The 20229-nt window shown below is 40.0% G+C and overlaps 1 protein-coding gene across 1 annotated transcript; it reads left to right on the plus strand.

Moving 5' to 3' along the window:
- Positions 1-6010: 6010 nt before the first annotated feature.
- On the plus strand, positions 6011-19997 carry dis3l2 (DIS3 like 3'-5' exoribonuclease 2). Its single transcript, XM_005804605.3, has 21 exons — positions 6011-6096; positions 7742-8529; positions 8632-8756; positions 8867-8920; positions 9036-9137; positions 10178-10361; positions 10472-10536; positions 11227-11456; positions 11563-11736; positions 11836-11915; positions 12737-12849; positions 13415-13522; positions 13619-13852; positions 14049-14128; positions 14252-14435; positions 14562-14648; positions 15337-15484; positions 15699-15829; positions 16495-16599; positions 16834-16938; positions 18778-19997. The coding sequence occupies exons 2-21, from the start codon at positions 7767-7769 to the stop codon at positions 18877-18879; spliced, it is 3174 nt and encodes a 1057-aa protein (XP_005804662.1). The 5' UTR covers positions 6011-6096; positions 7742-7766; the 3' UTR covers positions 18880-19997.
- Positions 19998-20229: the final 232 nt, after the last annotated feature.

Here is a 20229-nt window from a genome sequence, read left to right on the forward strand (position 1 = left end):
GTTTCTCAGCGCGCGTCTGCAGGAGCGGTGGGCGGGGCGTGGGAACACACTGGGAGCTGTCCGGTGCTGAGAGTAGACCGCTTCCCTGAGGGGGAAGACAGGAGGAGGTTGTTGTTGGTGGAGAACCGGAGGCAAATAGAAACAGGAATTCATTTTCAAACTGAATGAAGTGAAGTGAGATTCTCAAGACTGTCTTTTTTTTAACTTGGAGCTCCATTCTCTTTCAATTAAACTATTGTAATTGTATCTCTAGGTAAGTGATTTGGACCGTTGTCTTCTGGTCTAGGTAAATCTATGCCCCAGTCTCAAGTGTTTTGTAACTTCAAACAGTTTCCCCTCCAAGTTTCCTCTGTATTCTGCTTCCAATTACTCTGAACATCTGCCTCCCTGCTAAAGAAACGTTTGGCCTTGAGCTCAGTGGTGCCAACACGATGCCAACACAATGGGCCGGGTTTGTTTTCTGCCTCACACGGGGATGTGCACGGAGGCCAGAGCATTCAGCTTTCATCAAAGCACCTCATATTCCACATGGTCGTCAAGCAGAGCTCTGTGAGAGCTCCAACGTCTGTGATGTTGTTTTTATAACCTAACCCTGCTTCAGACCTCTCCCCTGTCTGATGTGTTCCTCTGTCTTTTGGATGCAATTTGTTCTCTATTGTCCTCCAACAAACCTCTGAGGCCTTCACAGAACTGCAGATTTTTTTTTTCTTCCTGCGATTAAATTACTCAAATGGGAACGCTGGTTTCTTTCTGACTTTTTTTTAAAGATCTTTTGCATCTTAAGCAGTTATTGTGGATCTGTGTTTTATAGTAACTTAAAGACACAGTATGTGTTATTATAGATGGTCTTGTTTTTATATAGCTGTTTAAACTATAACTATGTCATGACATGTCATGTGAAAAAAAAAAACCCACAATCTCCTCTGCCTCCTCACCGTGCTTCTTCTATCACCCACATAAATATACTGCTTCGGGTGAGAAAGAACCAATCAAAGCCAAGAGGAGGGTCTTAGCGCTGTCAATCATGCTTGTGTAGCATAGCTCACAACCTTCCCCCATTCTCTCTGCTGGTTTACCACAACCGAGCCTGCCACGAATGCTAAATTTAGTTAGCATGGCCACCGATAAACAGTTTTCCTGTTTCTCCGCCATTAGCACATTACACAACATGTTCACAAGGATGATTGACAGCGCTAAGACACTCCTTCTGGATCTAATTGGTTGATGCTGACCAGAAGATGGAGGCGGTAGAGGAACTTCTTTTTTAACTGAGGTTTCACACAGGCTTTACATTACTGCCTCTTCGCTAGGACTCTTTTTGAAAAAGAAGTTTATAATCTAGCTGAGACTCTCCTGGTTAAATAAAGGTAATAATAACAACAATAAACTTAAGGACAATTTGTCCTAGATTGAAAAACAAAACAGCACACACAAATTAAGTTACGTTCACATCAGCATTGAATTCCTGATTTGATGTGAGGTGATGATGAGATTTCTTTTTCTCTTTTCAAAATGTCCTTTAAAATATGACGCTGTGTCCGGATGCGTAATGTCTCTATTAAGACAATTAGATCAAATTACAGCCACATATTACCACAGCAGCTATTCAGTGCATAAACAGCTACACTGATGTAATTTATACACACAGAAGTGGTCGGTGGAAGTTATGTGATTAGCCATTTATTTATTTGCCACATGATAGTAGAGATGCCAATCTGTGTTGCCTATTTCTGTCCCAACACACACACACACCACCTGACTGTCTCTGCCTGACAGAAAACCGAGACAGTGTTATCTCTAGTTGTGTGCGTTCGTGTGTGGGCGTGTGCGTGTGTGTCTCTGCATGCGCACATCAATCTCACGGTGCTCCAATGCTCTCTGGGTGCTGATGATCAGAAGTCAGCCCTTGATTGTGAATTGGCGTTAAAGAGCGCAGCTCGCCCGGGGTGACTTGCAGGCCGTTGCCAAGGCACTGGAAGGTGATGGCACGGAGTCCTCGCTGCACCATGGGCTCGAGCCTCTCTGGGCATGTGAGTCTACTGCTGCCTACAATTACAGCATATGATAGTGTGATTAAAAATATGTGAGCCAGACATGTTTTTTTGTTTTGTTTGTTGGTTGTTCCTTTTTTTAACCAGGTAACCATGATGAATGTTCTTGCAAAATCCTTTTTTTTGTGCAGATTGCCTAAAATCTGCACTTTTACAGAAATATATCTTTTTTTTCTTTTATTAAACATAATTGTCAAAACTGTCACTATGTCATGACAGTATAATATTAGTCAGATAATCTGTAAAAATCAAGCACCTCGACTTCCTCCCTTATACTATTGCTAAAGAAATGCACCGCTCCAGATCAAAATCAACCAATCAGAGCCAGGAGGAGGGTCTTAGTGAAGTCAATAAACCTCATGTACTCTCTGCTAAATGTGCTAATGGCAGAGAAGCAATTTACCTTTCCAGGAAAATCGTTTATCCGTCAACATCAGCGGTTATGCTAACTAGCATGCTAACTAGCATTGGTATTGGGAGAAGCAGGAGGAGCTTTAAGTGACTCTATGCAGTTCAACAAGTGTTAATAAATTTACAAGGCACTGCATTTGTTAAATCATGTACTTTTGAAGGATTTTAAAAACATCCACCATTACTTGAAGACTTTGAAGGCTGATGGACCAAATAAAAACTAAAAGTGACTCTATGCAGGTTTTTACCATTTATCAGACTACATAAACTCGAGCCAGTACTGCATACATAAACAATGTAAACGTTGAAAAGCTACAAAACATTCTCTGATATTATGTTTACAGACTTAAAATGTGTGAAGACTTAGCCACTTTCAGCAACCTGATGATTACAATGCAGTGAGGAGCTTTTTTACTGCTACGAATGCCTGCTAGCATTCGTAGCATAGCATAGAGAAATGGGACGGGGTGAGAATGAGAGTGATTGAGAGCACTAAGATCCTCCTCCTGGCTGTGATTGGTTGTTTCTGACTGAGTGGTGTATTTCTGCAGTTGGTATGGGGAGGAGGAGCCTTTTTTTACAGATTATCTGTAACATGCCATAAAGAGAATTTTAATAAATATGTAAAAACACACATTTTTAATAAAAGTTACACTCCCCAGCTCTAAATACTCAATCATCTTCTAATGGATAATAATACAAAGGTTTAGAGAGAACATAGTTTTGGTGAGGAAGAGTGCAAAGTGACAGCCCCTGCTTCCCATTTTATCTTCATTTTTTTTAAGGCTTTGCTGCCTCCCCTGGCTTGATAAATATTTGATGGGAATTTGCTGCTTCATCTGCATGCGTTCCAACTTGGGCCCATACGAGCGCAACACTTGCAGAGGCGGCCGTTCTTTCACCCACGTTCTCCCAGAGGTTCTTTTAGCTTTGCTCAGAAGAGGGGAAGAGCACATTCCTTGTTCCTGCGACACTTTGTTTTCCTGCACGCAGCAGCCATGTTTCACTGGTGCAGCCGTGCAGTGAGCTGCAGCGGAACATCGACGAACCAAGCTCAGACACGCTGTTTTAAACCTCCAGATCTCACAAAGTTGTGTTTTGTTCACCACAAGTAGACTTTTCATGATTTTAAAGTGTCAGAGTTTCAGTCTCTGCGGTAAAACATGACACAAAATTATCTCTGTGTGTGCTCACAAAGCTGAGCTTAAGGTGAATGAATGATATTCAATGAGATTTTTTTTCCCCCTTAGGATGCAGTAGACCATAAAATATGAAGATACAGCAAAATAAAAAAATTTTAAAATGAGGTGTTTACCAAACTACTTTAGACTACTTTTGCTTAAGAAGAGCAAAAAGGTCATCAAGAAATAATGGAAAAACAAAGAAAAAAAGATTAAAATGAATTGAATCATTTAAAATTATTAAAATTAAAATTCTCTAAAGCAATTCACATTTTTTTGCTCACATTAACTCGAAAGCTCTATCTATCTATCTATCTATCTATCTATCTATCTATCTATCTATCTATCTATCTATCTATCTATCTATCTATCTATTATTAAAAAAGAGGATCAATTTAATGCTAGCTGTGGACAAAAAGTTTTGGCTCTTTCCTCTTTTCTCTCCGAGTCCCTGGCGAGTGACGTTCTCCGTGGGCGACGTGCAGCGACCGCGTGCTGCTAAAACGAAACAACAAAGCGTGTTGACGTCACAGATCACAGAGTTTAATTCATACAAAGCAACGCATGAATCCGTTAACAGAGCTGCAGAGATACAGAGATATACATTTTATACAGACAAGGGGAAACAGACAACACGAAACACAGAGACAGACAAAAGGCGCCCACGTGGAGAAAAAGATGGAAAAAACTCTCTGTTCGCTTGCTGACCTGTACTTTTAAATGAAAGAGGTGTTTCCCTATTTTATATATGCAAAGAAGGCGTTCTGTTGTTCGACCACTCAGAGAAACTCCCTCAGGAACTCAGAAAAACTTGAAACCTCCCCTCATTGTGGCAAAGGTGTCTGTTTTTTGTCCAAGCAACAGGGCGGACCACTCCGTGCTCATCTCCGTCTGATACGGGCAGATCCCTGACGCCAAACGTCCTAAGATGAGATTTCACAGACACCTCCGAAGTCCCCACTCCCATTGGAATGTAAATTTTATTGCTTTGTGTGTGGGGGAGGCAAAGGGCCCTGCTTCGGCCTGCTTCTTCAGCTGAATTCCCAAATGCTTAACAGAAACTGTTCCAAATAAGAGTGTTGGCTATACCTTTACACATGTCGTAAGATTAACTGTATTAAGCACCAGAAAATAATTATTTTCCTTAACACTATCTATCTATCTATCTATCTATCTATCTATCTATCTATCTAGCTGTGATAAACTGAGAAAAGGTTTAGCTAGATAGATAGATCTATTCGCTAGCTAGCTAGCTTCACTTTTTCTCAGTTTATCACAGAAAATGTCAATAAAGCAAACCAAAGTTGTGAAGTCTAAGGGGCAATGTTATGTTGGTAAGACATTGTGTGTTACTGAAAAAAATGTTAGTTTAGAAGGCAGGAGTAAACACAAGTCATTTTAAAACTACAAACGTTAATATGTCAAATGGTCAGTGTCCATCACCAGCATATTATAAGGTGCCAAATTATGTTTTTTTCCCCCTTTTTTGGTTGTATTTGTAAGGCCTTTTTTGTTGTTTGTGGGTTTCTTTTCTCTCACTTTACTTCAGTACAAATATCTGTAATACCAATTCTTAATTTGAAGCTCATTTATACAATACATGTTAGCTATGGTGAACAGATGTAGATGCAGAGTGAATCTAATGCTGCAATACATAGTGAGTGGGATTTCAAATATCACGAATTAAAAGAAGAGGATGAAAAAGAAAGATCATCCGTGTGTGTAAATGTTTTTGTGTGGGCTTTCCGAGCATTTCTGGGTCTCTTTTAAAGTTACAAGATGGGATTCTGATTCACATAATACTCACAGATGGCTCATCTGATTCCACACATACACCTAGTTCGTGTTTACTCAAAAGCACACCCACGCTGACGACCTTCAAAGTTGCCTCGTACTATGAAGGAGGAACAGTCACGCGTGGAAGGTGCTCGCCAGAACAAAGCTGGAATCTCCCATTTTTAATATGGCGATAAACTTAAGACTCTGCGAATCTCACCACCCATTCAACTTTAACACAAAGACATTTCTGATATGATAATATTCCTGGCAAATCACACGATATGCTGTTTACACAACCAACTATAATTTCCTCCAGTTTCTGACCGTCAAATAATGACTTGCTGCCATCTAGAGGTTAATGACGTACACCACAGGGAGACTCATTGGAGTCAGTGTCCTGAAGGTATTAATTTTAACTTCTTTTTCAAAACCTATATACCAGACATCTAACGACTAGATAGCCCCGAAAGCAGTTGAGTTTTTCCGTTTGCTTTGCAGCAGGTACTGGTCGCACAATAAATGTGACGTTCGCGACTGTTCCTACATTTTCCAAAGCACTCAAATGCAGCGCGTATGTAACCAACCAATGACGACGGAGGAAGTGAGTGCACGGTATTGTAACGTTCTAGCGACAAACGCTAGCTTCATATAACCTACATCACAGTCAGCGAGAGGTAATATCTTTATCAGACACTTTGACAGTCGTTACATTGTTTCGCTTCTTGTTTACTGCAAAGCATGTCGTTTTCTCTCAGACAAGAGACGTCGGCAGTGAAGGTTTAAGCAACAATTTGACGTTTAAAGTAGCTCATTCACTGCTAACTGTTAGCAAAGGCTAGTTCTAACAGAGCCATTTAAACCGGAGTTAGTCAAATGGTGAATGTTTCGTGTTGTCTGCGATTAAAACGTAGTGTTTACTGGCTCTTATTGGGTCCAGAGTCCATGTTTAAGTATTTTTTTAAAATGTGTTTTCTTGAATTTAAATATGACAAATGAATAGCAGGTGTTCACAAGCTTCATTGTGCCCAAGTTACAAAAGCAAGCCAAACAGCTGCTGGCATTTTCCCTGAATGAAGGTTAAATAATGACCTGCATGTCTTCCACATCATTCAGGAGGGCTTTTATATCACACTGAGGTTTGCTCAGTTTTACTGAATGCACAGCCCTCTAGTGCCTCACCACAGCATTTTAATCAAGTTTAGGTTTGGGCTTTGACTGGGCCACTTTCATTGTCATGTTGATGACCCGATTTCACCAGTCGGAGAAATGGCTCCTACATTTGGCTCTACCGTACTTTGCTCTACCTATAAGGTTGTGATTGTCTCAAGTGTGGGTAAAACAATGTCAAATTATCACCGTGCTGACGGTTGCTTTGAGGTGTTTTTGTGGTCCAATCTTAAGCCACACATTTCACTCTACTTTTGCTAAATTTGTCAGTGAAATTACAGGGGGGAAAAAAAATCATAAATGTTTATTTTGTCTGTATTAACTTGCAACAACCCTCAAAATCAACCTTGCTTAATGGCATCATGTTTTTTGTTTGTTAAGTATAAAATTTTTCTGTTATGCCCTTTGCTTTTCTGTCATCACATCCTCACCTTCGTAGCACATCAATCATTTTTGAATGAGAAGTCTACGCTGCTCCACAATGCATCTCGGCTGAATGAGCGCTATTAAGGTGAAACTCAAGGAACTTGAGTGTTTATGTTTCCCAAACCGACTCTGTTTGGACCAGTTTCTCTTTCCCGTTCTGGAGTGGCCCCGCCATCTTTGCGGTAGATGTCAGATTGGACATGTATCCTGTCAGACCGTCACTTCCCGAAACCACACGCACACAAAAATAATAAAAAGCTTGCAAGGTCCAATTGACCTGGTCTTTTAAGAGCACCAGAGGGTTCTATTGGAACTAATTTTAATCTAATAAACCATTAATCAACAATTAATAGTAAGTCGATTGTTTGCAATCCTAGTCACGTTGCATTAGATATTAAATTGTTTTGACAATATCAATAAAATACCACCGATTTTCGGTGCAACAGGCACATCCGACAAGCATATCGGATTGACAATGACTAGTTAGATTTGAATAATTATTTACTTTAAAATAATATCTTAATTTACTGGCATTATTATCAATTGTCTTCAAGAAAGTAATCTTCACTTACCCTTGTTTTGTGGTTATTTATGTTTTTCTGGCGTAAATGTCTTTGCCCTTTTTAAAATATTTTTATCTCCTGTATTTTTTTTTAAACTTTATTTTAATTTTTTGCTTGACATCTACCAAGATATCAACTGTTCATTGTTTCCATGTCGTGGCAGAAAAAGCCCCTTGAAGGACTGTCTTATGGATCCTGCTCAGCAGTCCAACAAGACCAAGCGGCATCGAGGGATGAGGCGCAGCCAGAATCAGTCGGCGGCGACTCCTCCAAAGGACGCCTACGCCAGGCTGCTGAGCCAGCACCGCAGCAGTATGTTCGCTTCCTATCTAGCACAGTACGCACAGGACTCGTTAACCCAAAAGGAGGAAAACGGCTCCAGCGCGTCGCTCCAAGCACACAGCGACAGGCTTAACTTGCCACAACAAAAAAAGGACCATGTGCTGATCGAGTTCCCCGACTCAAGCGAGTTCTCTCCGTCCTCCTCAAAAAAGAAAGGGGAAGAGAGTTCACTGTCCTTATATATGGAGAAGTTAAGCAGTCATAGTGACCAGCAGGAGTGCGAAAGGAAGCCAGGTGTGAGTGAGCGACAACGACGGGGCCAGAGGAGGGACACCACCACCAGCCAGGACGGAGACATCGAATCCGGCGAGGAGCTTGCCGGTTCGCGAGGCAACGGCCCAAAGAAACAGCAGAAACAGCAAAAGAAAAGGGATGATCCAAACAAAAGCGCTGGCCTCAAGGCAGCCGAGGTCTATGCCGGGCCTCAGACCCCAACAACGAACGCTGGTGCAAGCGAGCAGGAGCAAGAGAAAGGGAGGAAGTCGAAGAAAAAAAACCAACCGAAGAAACCAGAGGAGGAGAAAAACAGGGAGGTGGTTTTAAAATTATCCGCTGATCCTCAAACACCGAGTCCTAAACCAAAACAGGGTAAACCTCAGCAGCCTGCAGGTTAGTTCTAGGAGACTTCTTGGTCCTTCTTGCTTAAAAGAAAAATCTTCTTTGTCACTATTAGGTCAGTATGTCCCTGAGTGAAATCTTTTTCGGCTATAGGAGGAAATTCTCTAGGCGCGAAGGGTAAGAACAAAGGAGACGGGAGATCAAAGAAGCAGGTGTTTGAGTCCTACATGAGCTTGGAGGAGGTTTCCCATGGCCTGAAAAGAGGAGAGCTTTACCAGGTATGAGCCGCAAAAAGGTGGCACTATCGCCCCACTGCATTTCTTCTCAACTAGAGATTATTTATCTCTAACTGATGTGCTTGAGTAATTTCTTTCTCTTTCCTCTCCAGGGACAATTAAGAATCAATCCCAAGAATTACAATGAAGCCTTTATTCCGTCTCCTGTAAGTTCAAATGCAAACCTCTTTATAGTACGACCCCGAACTACGGTGTAGTTTGGATCCTTTATGTTTAAACGAAGGCGGTTAGAAAACCAGGGCCATGTTTTTATGTTTCCAGGACGACGCGCGTGATCTTTTCCTGGACGGAGTCGTTGCCCGCAACAGGGCGCTTAACGGAGACATAGTGGTGATTCAGATTCTCCCTCGGGAACAGTGGAAGGTGAAACCTGAAGTGACTAACAGTGATCCTTTTACTGTTTAAAAAATATAGATGGTCATTGAGGTGATTGTGCGATTAAAATGTTGATTTATGGTTGATTTTTGTTTGACTCTGAACATGATTTTGATGGAGGATGATTGAATTCAATAAACTTGTGAGTTTGTTTTTCACCAGCTGAACTTATCAGGGTGTCTGCGCATCCTTAAAAAGTTTAAAATTTATCTAAAGTGAATTTTTTATGTTGACCTTTAATACGTTAATCATAGCTGTTACATTTTGTTGTGGCGGAACTACAGTATTTAATCTCTTATATGTTTGGTGTTTTTTGGGGGATTTTTGTCGCGGGGCTTTTCTGTCAGGCAGACATCTTCATTGCGTTCTGTGACTCAAGGCGGTTGCGCTAAGTAGCTGCTAATATTTATTGTTTTCATCACGGGTTAGTTAAAGTATTGTAAAACATTTTTTTACAAAATTAATCTCTGTATTTATTGTACATTTGTTGTGATTCAGGTCTTACATTTCATTCACAATGGTCCAACAAGGTGTTAAATTTGAGTTGGTGAATCCTGCAGAAACCGTGTGTTTATCATAAGCCACTTCAATCACAACACGACCACCAAGGTGGTTGCATGCACTGATGGCTAATCTAACTAGGCTACAAATCTGAAATGAGGATACAGATATAATTTTACATCAGTTGGATCCTAATTTCCACCACTAACACATTGAATATGATCAGCAGTAGCTAGTATTACACAAAATATCGACTTCTTTGGTTGAAAAACACAATGGTTAATTGGTTAAAAGTTGGTATTTATTGGTACCTCAATAAATATTTTATGATGTTACAAAACTAGCTCGAAAGCGCAATAAATATGGAATATAAAAGTTACTTAATGTTATTCTTTTATAACTTTGCCACAGCCCCACATTTTCTCATAAATTTCAACAGCACATTAAGGTTTTAACATCCTCCAGTGTTCGGTTAAACACTCCAGTCCATTCCATTGCTGAAAAAGGTTGAATACTTGTCTCTGCAGGTGGTGAAGTCTGACACCGACTGCGACGGCACCAGTGAGTCGGACACACAGACGGAGCATGTGCTGCGAACGGCCCAGAAGAGCGCAGGGCACGGCCCGAGTCCTAATGTCAGAGCGGAGGACCAGTCGAACGACCCGGAGGAAGTGCTTAGGAACCGTCCTGATGTCTCTTGCGCTGACACCGGTACTGTGGAGAAGTGGGGTCATGTGCAAATCAGCTGCAGTAAAAGAAATAATGTGTCTGTTGTAAGCGTGCACTACGACACTCGTACTAGTACTTTCATCTTGTCTCAGGGGAACATCTGGAAGATCCTTCAACATCCCGAGCCAACGCTGACATCCTCCAAAAGACGGCTAAAGTACGTCGGGTTTCCTACATTGGCTTCTTTCTTCGTGTTTGAGTTCCTCCCAAGAGAACAAACATTCCCTTTGCAAAGACTTTTATTTTCAGTCCTGATTCCTGGGTTCTCCTCTACACTGGGCTCAAAGGCTTGGGAACTTGCCCACAGCATCATAAATCCTCCACTGTACCTTTCAGTTGGCAGGAGGAGTTTTCTTTATGTCTATGCTTTGTTTTATGCCATAATCACCTGGAGTCCAAAGCTGCTTTCCTGCATATACAGCGTCTAATGGTTGCTATGTTGACTATGGAGGAGTTCTCTCACAGTGAGCTCTGGATCTTTTTACCTCCCTTATCATCCTCGTCATTAGCTGCGTTTTCAGCAGCTAGTGACTGTGCAAATTGGAATCACAAGAATAAATTTGCTTAATGGAAATAAGAGAATAATTTAAAAAAAGCACACTTTTTTTTGACAAAGGATTTTGTGCTAAATGAGGTGATTTTTGTCTTTCAGTTGTATCAAAGTTAGTGTTTTTTGACATTAGCAGAATTTTGACAGTATTTCGTGCACATTTGTATTAGAAACGCACATCATTGTCTTAAAGAGATGAAGAGATGAATTTGCTTCTTCTGGCAGGTGGCCAACATTTACGCAAGGTCAGTAAAGTTGTAGTTTATTAATTCAGAGTCCTGTGCCTTTACCTACCAGGTGGTTTACATCGTTGAGAGAAAACACTCCCGAGCCGTCACAGGCCATCTGAAGTTCCTACCAGACAAGCCCTTCGCCATGTTCTCTCCCGTAGACCACCGGGTGCCACGAATAAACGTCAAACTCGACGACTGTCCCGCAGAGTTCAGAGCCAACCCGGGCGACTTCGCCAAGACCCTGTTGATCTGCCAGATCACCGACTGGGCAGCCGACAGCAACTTTGCCGAAGGGTGAGGAATCACTTTGAAATGATGGCAAGGAACTTGTTGGTATTCGAAAGCTCTACCTACTACTTTTTTATCTTTTTGTTTTCGTTCTTTTATTCTCTCCTTTTAGCCGACTTGCTAAGACCCTGGGTCAAGCAGGAGAGATTGAGCCGGAGACGGAAGGAATCATGATCGAGTACAACGTGGATTTTTCAGAGTTCCCACAAGAGGTGTTGGACTGTCTTCCTAAGACGCTCCCGTGGACCATCCCACCAGAGGAGATTGAAAAGAGGAGGGACCTCCGGTAGAACCCCAAATTCTGTTTTCATTGGGAATATGACTCATGATGTTGAATACATATATTACTTATATATAAATATATATATATATATTTTTTTTTTAGGAAGGAGTGTATCTTCACGATCGATCCTGCCACTGCCAGAGACCTGGACGACGCCCTGTCTTGTAAACAACTCCCAGACGGTACGCTGCTGCCCATCACACTCTGTTAGCCCCTTTAAGAGGAAACTACAGTTTCAATCTGTTTGCTTTAGACTATTTATTATTATACAATTCAGTCACAGATGGACAGATGTAACCTATTGCATAGAAGTAAGCTGAAAAGAGTAAAATGTTTCTCATAATAATAACCAGGCATGAGTCAAAATGAGATTCTCACTGTAAGATGAGCTTCAGTAAACATGCCAGGTTTTCATGGTATGATGGCATTTACCAAAATTAAAACTTTTTTTTTTAAAGAGACAGTTTTATGTATTCTTAGGCACATTTTATAGCACTATCAAGAAGCTTTTACCTTGAATTGTTATAAAAATGCTATATAGCAAACACGACTTTTTGAAACTCTACTTTCAGGAAGTCATCACAACATGGTTCCTCTATCAACCGTTTAACAACGTTTTTACCAGCATTGCACTGAGAAGTAGCTCCTATAATGAACTCAGCAGATGTGCAGTTCTACCAGGTGTTTACTAATTGCTGCTGGCTAGTCTGAAGGATCTGAGTGTGGGAGTCGCATGAGAGGGGAAGCTTGGAAACTGCAGCTCCGAGAACTTAAATATGTTCATCTTAGTAAAATGTGAAATATCCTTTTTTTTCTGACACCAATTGAAGCACAACGTTATAAATTCCACGTTACACCATATTTGAAGGCTGATTACCAGAGAAAGATTAGCATTTTTGCTCTTTCACAAACTCTCTTAGTTCTCCTCCACTTAGCTACTTTCTGTCCAGCTTGTGTGTGATACTGAAAGCACGCAGAGTTAAAACGCAATTTTTAATCCCAGGCAACTTTGAGGTCGGAGTTCACATCGCTGACGTCAGCTATTTTGTGAAGGAAGGCACCTCGCTTGACAACATGGCCTCCCAAAGAGCCACCAGCGTTTATCTCGTTCAAATGGTTAGTATGCAGTGAACCCAGGTCCGTCAGAGACATTGGTTGTGTATTTGTTGGAGTGAGATGGTTTTACTGGACTTTTTTATTCTTTGATTTTTGTATAATTTTTTTAAATTCTCTATTCTTTTTGAGGTTTTGGTGTAGAGGTGGGCGATATGGACTTATGACTTTTATCACGATATTTTGTGACACTATTGCAATAATTATAAAAATTGCAATAAAAAACAATTTACTACTTTTCTTTTTAGGTAAGCGACACAAATACTGTTCCTGAAAACCATTTCCATTTGAAATAGGCTTCTTCAGGATGCCACTTATTAAGGGAGTGAGATTTAAATTGCACATTATAACCCGGGTTTAATCAAAATTTCAAATTAACTGACATTTATTGACGCTCTTATGGAAGCGATGAAAATAGTAAAAGTAACATTTCTGATAACACCGTCAGGTTCTTTTTTTTTATGTAACATTAATTTAAATTTTATTCAGAAAACGGTTAAGCAAAATTCTTCCCACGATGTAGAAATTTTTCACGCTAAACGACAAACGACAACTGACTTTGCTTAAGGTGGTGCCCATGCTGCCCAGGCTGCTGTGCGAGGAGCTGTGCAGCCTGAATCCTCTCACCGACAGACTCACCTTCTCCGTCATCTGGAAACTCACACCCGAGGGAAAGGTATGCGTGAACGAAAACATGGTTCCTGCCTCGGTTAAAAACAAAAGTGCGTTTTTGACAATGTTCCATTAAACCAAACGTAACCTGCGTCTTTAGATCCTGGACGAGTGGTTCGGCCGCTCGGTCATGCACTCCTGTGTGAAGCTGAGCTACGACAACGCTCAGCGATTGATCGAGGCTCCCGAGAGGTTATTCCCTCCCGACGAGCTTCCGCCCATCGACGCCGAGCACACCGTCGACGAGATCCACCAAGCCGTGCTCCACCTGCACTCTATTGCCAAGAACCTTCGAGCTCAACGCTTTCTAGGGGGCGCTCTTAGACTGGACCAGGTCAGCGCATTTCACTGTTGGCCTCAACAGTAGCCATGTGGAGCAAGAACATTCTCAACCCTTGGTGTCTTTTGTCCCAGCTCTAATCTCCCAAGAAATTTCTTTATGCAGTTAAATAAAGCGACCCATTATTGAGGCAGAAGTCAATCATCCAAACCCAGATCCAACTGTGTGTTTCATGTTCTGTTTGTTTCAGCCAAAACTTTCTTTCACACTTGACAAAGAGACCATGACGCCCCAAGGTTGTTACATTTACGAATACAGAGACTGCAACAAGTGAGAATCCTCTATTGAACTCATTTTTGAAACATCACAAATTGTTTTTCTCCTCATATTTGGAAAATTGTAATTTTTTTTTTGGAGAGACATCTCTGAATTAGTCTTGTTTTGTTGCTTTAGGCTGGTGGAGGAGTTCATGCTGCTGGCTAACATGGCCACAGCGACCCACATTTACAGAGCGTTCCCTACGCTGGCGCTGCTGCGGCGCCACCCGCCGCCCAAAGCCAAGCTGGTGAAGGAGCTGGAGGTTCTGTGCAACCAGCTGGGCCTGAACATGGACTTCACCTCTGCAGGAACCATACACGTCAGTAGCTTTGCTTTTTAAATAAGAAATGGTGAAAACCTATTCGGATTTTTAATTTTTTCTAAATGAGCTAAATCTGTCTGATGATGCTCAGTAAAATGTCTCCGGTGTTTCTCCACCCAACAGAAGAGCCTCTGTGCCATTTATGGAGATGACGAGTACTCGGTTTACAGGAGACAAGTCCTTAATAACATGTGCTCCAGACCCATGCAGGTCAGAACAAATCACCATTCTTCTTTCATTTAAGTGTTTTATTAATGGCATAAACAAGCAGCTTCATTCCAAAGGCTACTTTATAGGAAAACTCGATCCTACTCTCATCTAACCAAAGCACACAAACTCCATGTTTTACATTTGTGATGGTAGGACAGAAAAGTTTTGTTTTTTTTTTAATTTTCCCAGCATTGCTCTGTGACAATCGCTCGGTATTGATGGCAGGTATTGGTTGCTATGGAGAATGGCTGCCCTCCAAAAGTCGGCGCCTAGATGCAACAGTGAGCTTTATAGATTGATTTTTTAAATTTTTTATCTAAAGATGAATATGAATCACTTCCAGACATGAAAGAGATGGACCCATCTGTGTCACGTAATATTTAGACCCAAGTGAAACTGAAAGTCTCAGATTATTAACTAGAACATCGATTCACTAACAATTTAAAGCTTCAATTAAGCAAATGCTTCAGTTAGATTCATGTAAGGCTGTCACAAGTACCCAAAATTATTACTTTAAAAAAAAACACTGATTTTAAAAGGGAGGAAAAACATTTTGTGTAATGAAAAATGAGTATTTCATTAAGTGTTTTTGCTCTGAATGAACATTTCTCCAACATGGCTCCATCACCATTAACATTACTGATAAAAAGGAAGACGCAGTAAGGATGTGTGCTGTTTGTGTCCTCAGCTGGCCTTGTACTTCTGTACTGGTACGAGGCTGCAGAGGGAACATTTTCAGCACTACGCTCTCAACGTTCCCCTCTACACACACTTCACATCGCCCATCAGGCGCTACCCTGACATCATCGTGCACCGGCTGCTGGCGGCGTCTCTGAGTACGTCCCACAAACGACGCAAAGAAAAATATATAAATGGCTGCCTCTGTTGTCTGAAGGAGGGACAGAAAAACACACCCAGACCTCCAGATCACCCGATGCATTTGTTTTGTTTTCTGTCTGCCACTGTTTCTCCTTTATCGTCTTCACGTGCTTTTCCCTTATCCGCCTTGTTTGTAATGTTTGTTTTTCATTGCTGAACGTTTGCACACAGACCTCGGGCCTCGTTTGGGCCTGTCGACAGAGGAAGTCCAAATACGGGCGTCGCACTGCAACGACAAGAAGACTTTGTCCAAGAAAGTGCAGGAGCTCAGCTCTGAGCTTTACTTCGGAGTGTTTGTGAAGGTGGGCGACGTGAAGTTTTTGATTTCCATTAAAGAAACGATAACCAAAAAATTATTATACTTCAAACTTCAAAACTGAAATTATGAGAATAAAATCATAATTTTACAAGAGTAAAGTCGTAGAGTTATGAGAATGAAGTCATAATAATACGACATTCTTCTGGTTTCAACTTTATTCTTGAAACATTGACTTTACTCCCGTAATATTGTGACTCTCTTCTCGTGATGTTACGGCTTTTTGACTTTTTTTTTTTTTTTAGCATGGCCACAATTTCCGTCTTAATTTTTTTTTTATAGACTTGAGTTAAATATTTAAACTATTTTGTTCAAAACATCAGGACCACTGGCAGTGAGACACATTAACAGCATGATAATGATACCATGCATTCCGCCACCATGCTTATCAAATAGCCCAGTACACTAAGGTGGACCTTCTGTAGCCAATATAATCATTATTCGGGAAGATAAAATGGAGTCCAGCATACATCCTATGGTGCTTTAAGGCAAATTCAGGCACGACCTAATAATGTTTTCAATTATTTTCACTCTTCAGCCCAAATGCTTCATCGATCCCTGCAGTGTGCTGATGTAAAGCAGTGAAATGGGTGTTAAAATAAATGTCCTCATGTCCATGCGTTGTAAGTATTTTGTTGTTTTGCTCCACAGGAGTGTGGCCCACTGGAGTCCAACGCCATGGTGATGGGTGTGCTGGATAAGTCCTTTGACGTTCTGGTTATCAAATACGGGGTCCAGAAACGCATCTACTGCAAGGTCAGCTCAAACAACATCACTCATGCTGGTTTAATCCCAATTTTTTAAAAATGTGTTTTTGCTGCGTATTATTTTTAAGTCCAGATTTCACTTTCTTTAAACTTTTTTTTTTTTTTTTTGTCTGAGATGGTATTACGACCATTTCTTTCACACATTGCCTGTAAAACCTTCATTTTTACAGTAATAAGTGGTGTTTTATGGAGCGGTTTTTAAATCATTTCTCTTCTCTGTCAGTCCATCGCGGGCTTGGACTCGTACCGCTACCGGAAGGTGGAGAAGGTCCCGCAGCTCGTGCTGGTCTGGACGAGTGACGATGAAGAAAGTCCCCCTGTGGAGCAGGTGAGAACCACACAGACACATTTAGAGTTTCTAATATCATCGGTTTTCTGGTTAGCAGTGAAATATACTCTGTCATCAAAATATTTGCTGACTCAACTTGAGTCAGTCTAGTTTCCTTGTTGCTGCTTCAACTCGGTTAAGTTAGATTAACTTTAACTGTTCAGTTAAAAAATATTAAACTATTGCTGCAACTTTAGATAAGTTGAACTAACTGTCTTTAGGAATTAGATCAGATAAGAAACAGTAAAAAAAAGAAAAAAAGTTGTTTATTATTTAAGTTTTTACATTATTACGCCAATTAACATAACATTTTATATTTTTGTATTCGCAGTGTCAGTAACACGACTCATTTGAAGAAGTTTGAACAAATGTTCAGATTGTCGGCTCATAATTTTCACTCTTTAACTCTGTAATGTTAATTTTTTACTCCATGATTTCTTTTTATTTACATCTTTAAGACGTTCATTCTTTTATTACAAATTATGTTAGAGTTTAGATATCCACTAAAGATTTTTATGGCTTTTACCTTCCGATGCCAATTTTTGATGATTTGAATTTCTCTTCTTTTAATATGAAGATGATAAAAGCATGATTAAATACTTCAGTAAAATAATTATAGAGCTTTGTCTCTTATATTGACGGTTAACGTGCTTAGCATTAATAAACCAACATAGAAAACTGCAAATGGTAGGTTATTAGGCGTCGTGTTCAAAGGTTCAAATCTGATTTCTTGATGAGGTTAAAGGTCCAAAGGAACTAATGATGAGAAAATCCATTTTTATTAAATCTACACCATGTTATTTACATTTGTAAGCAAAGAAATGGCACTTTTAGCCTTAAACTGTTTCAGGACCCTGACAAATTGTACGTTTTGACAGCTTATAGAAAGCAATATCGTGTGGCACTAATGTGATAATGATAAAAGTAATGATAAAAACAGTATTTATAGCTTCTTTGCATTCTTTCTAGGTAACTGTACGACTGCAATCATATGACACAGCAATCATAGCCCCATAAACACAAATATTGCTCTTGAACAACATATAGGCTTCTCAAGGAAACCAGTTACATAAAGGAGTGTGATTCTTTTTTTTTCTTTATCTGCATTTAATTTTAAAAAAAAGTGATGCTTTCATGGAGCAAACAGTGATGTTTTCATTCAAATGCACCGATCCGATTTTAGTATTTGTATCGATCCGATATTAATATCTATATTGTTCCAAATATTGAAAGAAATTGTAGATCGGGTATTGGTGACAATGTGTCCGATCCATAAGGGCAAATCTATTCAGTCTAATTCTATGCATTTTGCTCTGAGCCACGTCATGCTTTATTACTTATTTTACACTATATTTGCAATTCCTAATTTAACTTTCTGAACCATTTGAAAGAAAGTTTGTTGCAGTTTATTTTTACGTTTCATCATTATGTAACCGACTGTCAGTTTCAGTTTCTTTATTATTTATTTTACATTGGCGGTTCTACTCCTAATTGCACTGACTGAACAAATTAAAGTTGTTTTTACGTGTTTGACCAAGCTTGTGACGCTGTTGGAGTATTTAAGCGTGCTGTTGTAGTGCAGGGTTATTAAATCAATTTGGGATTTATTACATTTATATGTCTGCTTAAAAGAAACTTAAGTCAATTTCGAGTTGCTTTTCTGTGTCAGATCGGTTTCGGCCGATACTAAACTTCAGTTATCGCATCGGAAGTGAAAAAAGTCGATCGGTGCGTGACGTCTTTTCATTTTATCTTATATTTGAGTCAGTTGACGTAAAAGCAAAGATGCATCAAGATTACATGGAAGCAAATCGATGGTATTGTTTTTTTTCTCCCCAGGTAATTTCCATCTTCTCTGTGGTGGACGTGCAGCTCAAGACGGATGAAGTGCCTCTGAAATACAGCGCGTTGCTCAAGAGGCCAGAAAAGATTGCTTCATAAAACAACACCTTGCAGAAAATTGAGACTTGCACATTTTCGTTTTGTTCAGAAGGAGTGTGATTGTGAGCTTAGATGTGGTTCTGCGTTGTAGCCGCCGTCCTATCAGAGTCAAACCTCAGCACAATTCCTGTGAAAGGAAAAGATTTCATGAAGGTTTAGTTTTTAGTCTTTTTAACTGACCTCACTCAGCAGCTGCCCACTCTCCAAGGTCGTAGGCTCCTAGAAAACGTTTCCATCACCATATAGCATAAATATTTCAATGTTCAGCTCTCTTTACATCGGACAAACGGCATTTATGTTGTTAATTTCACTAGATTATCTTTAAAAGATTCAGAATCTGCCAGTTAGTGTTCTGGAAAATGGGCAGCTGCAGTGTGAATCTTACTAAAAGGTGTTAAGTGTTTCTGTGTACATGGAAGATTCAAACACTTTTCTGGAACTTTCTGAATATGGCAGAAAGGATCTTTAATTATTTTTTTGACCAGATTAGGTCAGTTTTGACGTGCTGTGATTTTAGTTCAGTTTCATTTATGAAACCAGATTTTGAAACCTTGTTTCAGTTTGACATTGGTGACATTTTTCTATAAAAAAGGGAGGAAAAAAGCTTTTGTGTTAGACGTACCCTCACAAGAACCCGCGTTGTATTACACTCTACCAGCTTTTGCGCTCGGACGAATTTTGACCAGCACGACTCAAATGGTGAAACGATAGCAAACTTGTAGCATATTATTTGCTCTTTCATCTGGACGTCGACGTTGACATGTGGTACCAATCAGAAGTTTACATACACGAGCAAATGTTTGGTATATTTGATACCATGTACAAATTAAATTTCTTTTTTTTTTTCCTTTTAAAACAGAAGTTAGCATTTCCTTCAAAATACAAATTTACTCAAACTGGATCAAATGTATTCATACACACCCTTCAGTATTTGCTTTAAAACCCTTTTGGACTTTGTAGAAAATCTATCAGGTGCAAATCTGGATGGATATTTTTCCACTCTTACCAGATTCATTTAAAATAGTTGGTTTCCTGGTCCAGACATAGCTTTTGCACTTTTGCAAGTATTTCTGGTCTAGTTTCTAGTGCAAATATCTGATTGCACTTAAAATAAGACAAAACTCACTTACAAGTAACTTTTCATCAAGAAATATGAGCTTGTTTTAATTCAATAATTCCTTAATACTGTTGAAAACACATTTCTTTCACTGGCAGATTGTTTCACCTATAAAATGGGGGAAAAAATATCTTAAGTAATAGTCAAATAATCTGTCAATGAAACTAGAACTTTTTCATCAATATTAAGGAATTGTTTACTTGAATCAAGCTCCTGTTTCTGGCTGAAAAGTC

Source organism: Xiphophorus maculatus, chromosome 6, assembly GCF_002775205.1.
Source record: "Xiphophorus maculatus strain JP 163 A chromosome 6, X_maculatus-5.0-male, whole genome shotgun sequence".
In the NCBI taxonomy this organism is placed as follows: Eukaryota; Metazoa; Chordata; class Actinopteri; order Cyprinodontiformes; family Poeciliidae; genus Xiphophorus; species Xiphophorus maculatus.

Bases quoted from the DNA above. Each gene is read 5' to 3' on its own strand.
- dis3l2 (XM_005804605.3), top strand. From the start codon at position 7,767: ATGGATCCTGCTCAGCAGTCCAACAAGACCAAGCGGCATCGAGGGATG. The intron at 9,138-10,177 runs GTGAAACCTGAA...TTGTCTCTGCAG, and splicing joins TCCCTCGGGAACAGTGGAAG to GTGGTGAAGTCTGACACCGA. The intron at 12,850-13,414 runs GTTAGTATGCAG...ACTTTGCTTAAG, and splicing joins GCGTTTATCTCGTTCAAATG to GTGGTGCCCATGCTGCCCAG.